Raw genomic sequence first — 6,688 nt, 5'->3', positions numbered from 1 at the left:
GATCTGCCCACCTCAACCTCTCAAAGTGCTGGGATTACAGGTGTGAGTCACTGCACCCAGCCCCTAATATTACTTTGGAAGCCAGCTATATAAACATGAAATGGTTTTACCCTAATTTGTGATGAAAATGTATAATCAATCTTGTCTAGGTAAATAGGGAAACAGGTGAGCTTACATGCCCATGAGCATATATACCCACTTTGTTAGACTTCACATATGCACATCTCTCTCAGACCCAATAGACACTTAAGCCTGCCCCTTCATAACAGGTATTTATGGCATGGAAAGTTCTGGTTTGGTCTGTCTGCCTTGAGCTATTGGAAAACTGAACTGGCTCGAGTGAACTGGAAGGTTTAGGCAGTGGGAGAATGACTCCACTTCCTTCTTTATAGCCTAATTTCCAGCTGTCAGAAAGTTGAAATATTGGAAAAAATATTACCTAAGTTAAAATAAGCATCCCTGAGAATAAATCACTATATATATTAAGGTGCATCTATTGTGCAAGACTTGATATTCTTACATCTTATAAACCAGGTTTGACTGAAAACAAACTCATTATTGGTATGTTTTTGGCAATTTGTTTTCATTGGTTGATATTCAGACTATTGGAATATCCCCAAAGCCATTACTCTCTAAGATTGCGACTTCCAGAAACATTCTTGACAAATGCATCAGTAGAAACAACTGAACACTTAAAAACAATTGGTGTTTGTATTTCGCAACTGTGAAGTTTAACCTAAAGTTGGTGATATGCTTTTTTAACAAAGCTCTTTACTCACACATGGTTTATTTTATTTTATTTTACTTTATTTTATTTTATTTCATTTCATTTTATTGATACAGAGTCTCGTTGTTGCCCAGGGTGGAGTGCAGTGGCATGATCTCAGCTCACTGCAACCTCTGTCTCCCAGGTTCAAGCGATTCTTGTGCCTCAGCCTCCCAAATAGCTGGGACTACAGTCATGTGCCTCCATGCCCGGATAATTTTTGTATTTGTAATAGAAACAGAGTTTCACTATGTTGGCCAGGCTGGTCTCGAACACCTGGTCTCAAGTGATCCTCCCACTTTAGCCTCCCAAAGTGTTGGGATTACAGGCGTGAGCCACCATGCCCGGCCCACACATGGTTTTATTTGATCCGTATAGCAAACCCGTAAAGTACACCTCCTAGTAATAACTAAACTAATTTCAGTGAAAATGGAAGCATAAGAAAAATTTGCACCAATTAGACTTGCTAGTCTCAGTTTTCATACCCATATTCACTCTATTGCTGGAGTTGAAGTGCCTCAAGATTGCCAACTGTGCACTTCTAGAGGTTGTAACTTTCTTGTATTACTTAGGACTATTTCAGAAGCAAGTAACAATAACCCTATTGAAATTAGAGTTTGCTTATTGTATGGCTTTGGGCAAGTCATTTATTGCTAAGCCTTTATCATGTCAACTGGAACTAAGCCAAATAAGGAATTTATTGATTTATTTAATTGGGAAGTCTAATGGATAGATCTAGCTTTAGGAACAGCTATATTCAACAGAAATTATTCCTTACTGGAGCCTGGGAAGTCCAAGATTAAGGCATCAGCAGATTCGGTGTGTGGTGAGGGCTTGGTGCCTGGTTGACAGATGTGTCATCACATGGTAAAAAGAACAAATGAGCTCCCTTGAGCCTCTTTTAATCCCATTTATGAGGGCTTCCAGCTCATTATATAGCCCTTCTCAAAGGCTCTATGCATGAGTATGTTCTTGCTCTGCTCTAAAGAAATATCTGAGACTAGGTAATTTATAAAGAAAAGAGATTTGACTGGCTCATGGTTCTACAGCTTGTACAGAACACATAGCGGCTTCTAGGGAGGCCTCAGGAAGCTTTTACTCATGGTGGAAGGCAAGGGGGAAGCAGGCACGTCTTACATGGCTGGAGCATGAGGAGTGGGTGGAGGGAGGTGCCACACACTTTTAAACGACTAGATATCATAACAACTCACTATCAAGACAACAGCTCCATGGGAGATAGTGTTAAACCATGACCCAATCACCTCCTACTAGGCACCACCTCCAATGTGGGATTACATTCAACATGAGATTTGGGTGAGGACACAGATCCAAACCATATCACCCTACCTCTTAAGACCATGACATAGGGGATTAGGTTTCAACATATGAATTTTGGGGGAAACAAGCATTCAGACCTTAGCACATGGTAAGGTATCTCTTAGTCTGTTCTCCAATCTCTGCTGAGAAGTCCTATTCTCTCAGTTATAAACTTTCATTTATTGATCATCTACTATATGCTAGGTGTTCTACATACATTACCTCTAATCTTCACAACTCTGCAGCTTGGTGGGTATTGTTATCCTCATTTTACAAACGTGGCCAGTATAACATAGCAGTGAAACAAGATGAGAGAGTAGCCAGGTGTCAAGAGTAGAGCCTTCAATCAAAACTGTCAGGGTTTGAATCTGGTTCCATACATGCTAGTAGTCTGAACCCAGACCAGTTACTTAATTTCCCTGTGCCCCTGTAGGCTTATCTCTAAGATAGAATAAAATCATACAAACTCACAGAGTTATTGTGAGTGTTAAATGAGTTAACATCTGTAAACATTTTATAGTGCTTGGGCTTCCAGTAACACCCAATGAATGTTAACTACTATTATTAATTTGGTGTGCCCCAGGGTTGAACCTGAGGACCTCCTTTTCACTCTGTTTCTCCCTACGTAACCTCATCTAGTCCCATTACTTTAAATATAAACTATACTGAAGACTCCAAATTTATATCTCCTGCCAAACACACTTTTCTTTTTTTTTTTTTTTTTTTTTTGAGACGGAGTCTGGCTCTGTCGCCCGGGCTGGAGTACAGTGGCCGGATCTCAGCTCACTGCAAGCTCCGCCTCCCGGGTTTACGCCATTCTCCTGCCTCAGCCTCCCGAGTAGCTGGGACTACAGGCGCCCACCACCTCGCCCCGCTAGTTTTTTGTATTTTTTAGTAGAGACTGGGTTTCACCGTGTTAGCCAGGATGGTCTCGATCTTCTGACCTCGTGATCCGCCCGTCTCGGCCTCCCAAAGTGCTGGGATTACAGGCTTGAGCCAGTGCGCCCGGCAAAACACACTTTTCAAACGTTGAGTCAGCTCATGTCACTTCTCCACTCAAAACCCTTGAATGACTTCCCATCCCTTCTCAGTGAAAAAACCAGAGCCTTAATCAAGACCTGCAAGGCCCTGTATGATCTGTCCTACTTTTTGGACCTGTCTTTGAGTGCTTTCCACATTCTTTGTTTTCTCCAGTCAGCTTGGTGTGCTTGTCAAACACCCCTAAGCACTCTTAGTCTTCTGACCCTTTATACTGGCAGTCCTGCCTGGTATATTCTTCCCTAGATATTCAAGTGACACATGCCTTCACTTCATTTAGGTCCCTGTTTGAGTACTGTCTTATCAGAGAGGCCATCTTTGACCACTGCAATAAAAGACGATTTTCTTTCTTTCTCTTTTCTTCACATTTTGCTTTATTTTTCTTTATGGTACTTTTTACCATTATGTTTATTCATTTGTTTACAGTCTGTTGATTTCTTCTGGAATGTGAGCTGTATTAAATTAGGGACTCTGTTTTGTTCACAGCCCCTAAATCAGTGCTTGGTGCATGGCTGACACTCAATAAATATTTATCGCTTAACTATAATTATGTCAATTGCCTAGCTAGTGAGTGTCAGAGTTTCGTACCCGAGTCAGCCTCCCTTTACAAGCTCTTGCTCTTTTTACACCACTAATCTGCATATCATATTAGGGAAGATACAAACCCCATTATGAATATACATCAGTTCTTAGGAGTCTTCTATTTAAACTAGAAATTTTATGCATATTAGGGTTGATTTGCTATTCATCACAATTTAACAAATATTTACTCCACACCTACTATATGCTCTTGGATAAGAAAAAAAACAGTGACCAACTCATTAATATGGCATGGAAATTTATCCAAGAAACTGGAAGCCCAGGATAGGTACATATTTGTACTTGTCAATCTCTAAGTTAAGAATTATTGACTCTGGCTGGGTCAGTGGCTCACGCCTTTAATTTCAACACTTTGGGAGGCTGCTGTGGGTGGATTGCTTGAGGTCAGGAGTTCAAGACCAACCTGGGCAATATAGTGAAACCCCGTCTCTACAAAAAACATGAAAAATTAGCTGGGCATGGTGGCAAACACCTGTAGCCCCAGCTACTTGGGAGGCTGAAGTGGGAGGATTGCTTGAGTCCAGGAAGTCGAGGCTGTGGTGAGCTGAGATCATGCCACTGCATTCCAGCCTGGATAACAGAGTGAGATCCTGTCTCAAAAAAAAAAAAAAAAAAAGAATTATCCTCTATATTCAGTTCATCTGCAAATAATTATTGATTCTTTCTGTTGCATAAGCATAGAACATCTGTCTTCCTCTACTATTCTCAATTTCAGTCTACATATTGTTTAAGCCAAATTTCAAAATCTATAAAACGTATCCTGAGACCATTTACTTCTCATTGCTCCCGTCTCTATAAACCCTAGTCTCAGGACAACTCCACTTGCCTAAGTGAGCAGATTTTCCTAAATGCTTTCCTTGTCTTCCCATTTGGCCTCCCTTTCCACCCAGCAACCAGACAGATCTTATAAAAATGTAAATTACATATTATTCCTCTGCTTAAAAGCTTCAATGGCTTCCTTTTGTTATTATTCCACTTAGAAAAGTGTCTAACTCTTGCCCTAGCCTACAAGCCCCATTTGATCTGGCCCTGATCACCTGCTGCTCAGTCTTCTATCATTTTTCCCTTTGCCCATATTTTCTAGCCACACTGGCCTTTCATTTCTATGAGCACAGTAAGCCCTTCCCTGTCCCTGAATATGTGGGCTAGCAACTACTCTTGTCGCTCAGGTTTCACTGAAATGTCACCTCCCCAGAGGGCCTTCTCAGACTACTTGATTCATCTCCTCTTCTCCACTCACTCTCTGCTCTGTGAGAGAGTAAATTGCATTCACTTACTGTGCATTGCACAATTGCCATCTAATATTTATTGTCTATCTTCCTCCAGTAAAATGAAGACAGTGACTTTGCTTCACCAGCATGGTTTATAGCAATACTTGACACACAGTGAGTCCTCAAGAAACATTTGTTAAATGGTCTTTGTCTCAACTTTGGTAGATTATGGAGGATCCCCATCATTTTCTTTTTTTTTTTCAAGATGGATTCTCGCTCTGTCACCCAGGCTGGAGTGCAGTGGCGCGATCGCAGCTCACCACAACCTCGCCTCCCGGGTTCAAGCAATTCTCCTGCCTCAGCCTCCCGAGTAACTGGGATTACAGGCACACGCCATCATGCCTGGCTAGTTTTTGTATTTGTTTTTTAGTAGAGACAAGGTTTCACTATGCTGGCCAGGCTGGTCTCGAACTCCTGACCTCGTGATCCACCCGCCTCGGCCTCCCAAAGTGCTGAGATTACAGGCATGAGCCACCGCACCCGGCGGATCCCCATAATTTTCTAATACAGTTTTAGTAACTCTGCCCCCTTCATGTTCTCTCAAATGGATAGCATTGCTTCAGCCACAAAAAGGATCAGTATAGCAGAGGAAGGGTTGAGATTACCCCTATCTCTCTGCGGCAACAGATCAAGATTTGGACTCAATAGTTTGGATCATCAGATAAGGGAAAAAGGAAAGGCAGAAATGAATGCTACTGAAATAAACAATGGTCATTTTTCACTTAAAATTTTGAGGAAGAGAGAAAGAAAAAAATATCTTAAGATGAAACATTTTTTAACTTGGAGATGTTAGAGAAAGTAGGGCGGACAGAAAAATGTTAGACTGAGGAGGAAAACTGAATCAAGATGAGGCAAGAGGCAGAAAGAGCCCACACCATGCTGTGAGCTCTTGGTTCCGAGCTTGGGTACCACGTCTTGCCTTCTGGATAAACTCTAAGGAAGAGAGTGATGAAGTGAAGCGGGCTGGGGGCGATAGAAAGGATGGGGTGGGGCACCAGGACGAGAGACGGCAAGGAAGCTAGAACGAAAAGAGAGAGACCGAGGAGAGAAGAGAGCAGAGCAATACAAAAGCAGCCTCGGAGCTTGCCGGAGCTGCAAGCGTTAAGGGGAGGCGGAGAGTGACGCGGTTTGCGTCTGGAGCGGCTCCTTGGAGTCCACAGCATCCACCGCCGGAGCCTCGCCTTCCTTTCTCCCTCTGCAGACACAACGAGACACAAAAAGAGAGGCAACCCCTAGACCACCGCGAGGTTCCCACTTGCACCATGACCGAGACCACCAAGACCCACGTTATCTTGCTCGCCTGCGGCAGCTTCAATCCCATCACCAAAGGGCACATTCAGATGTTTGGTGAGTCCTCCCGCCCACCTCTGGAAGCCGCTTCCGCTCCTCTCCTTTCCCAGGCACCTGTGTTTTCCAGGGCGATCGAACGGGAAGGCGTGTGCCCCATTCGGAGGGGTGCGCCGGCTGATCCAGCTGGTGGAGGTCGGCCCCTTTATTTTGGACTCGGGGGAGGGGAGGCAGACTGCGTTTCCGAGGCGTCACTTGCTGGGGCCAGACCCGGCTTGCAGGGGGCCAAAGGTGGGGGATGGGAGAGGACTAGAGACAAGTGTCATTTGGGGCTGGGCAGGGGTTCGAGATACCAGAACTGGAGTGCGGCGGTGTGGTGGTTCGGCTACCAGGCTGGCGAGGACCGGGA

The 6,688-nt window shown here is 43.8% G+C and overlaps 1 protein-coding gene across 1 annotated transcript in view; it reads left to right on the top strand.

The window, feature by feature from the left end:
* The first annotated feature begins 6,123 nt into the window (after window positions 1–6,123).
* LOC105484565 (nicotinamide nucleotide adenylyltransferase 2) overlaps window positions 6,124–6,688 on the top strand; it is a 175,946-nt gene continuing 175,381 nt past the window's right edge. Inside the window, exon 1 of the mRNA XM_011746309.2 lies at window positions 6,124–6,339. Within this exon, the coding sequence (XP_011744611.1) occupies window positions 6,255–6,339 (85 nt within the window). The 5' untranslated portion in view covers window positions 6,124–6,254. The remainder of the gene's footprint in view (window positions 6,340–6,688) is intronic.

This window comes from Macaca nemestrina, chromosome 1 (assembly GCF_043159975.1).
Source record: "Macaca nemestrina isolate mMacNem1 chromosome 1, mMacNem.hap1, whole genome shotgun sequence".
Lineage (NCBI taxonomy): Eukaryota > Metazoa > Chordata > Mammalia > Primates > Cercopithecidae > Macaca > Macaca nemestrina.
The sequence above is the reverse complement of the archived record's forward strand: the minus strand, read 5'-3'. Positions and strand labels throughout refer to the sequence as shown.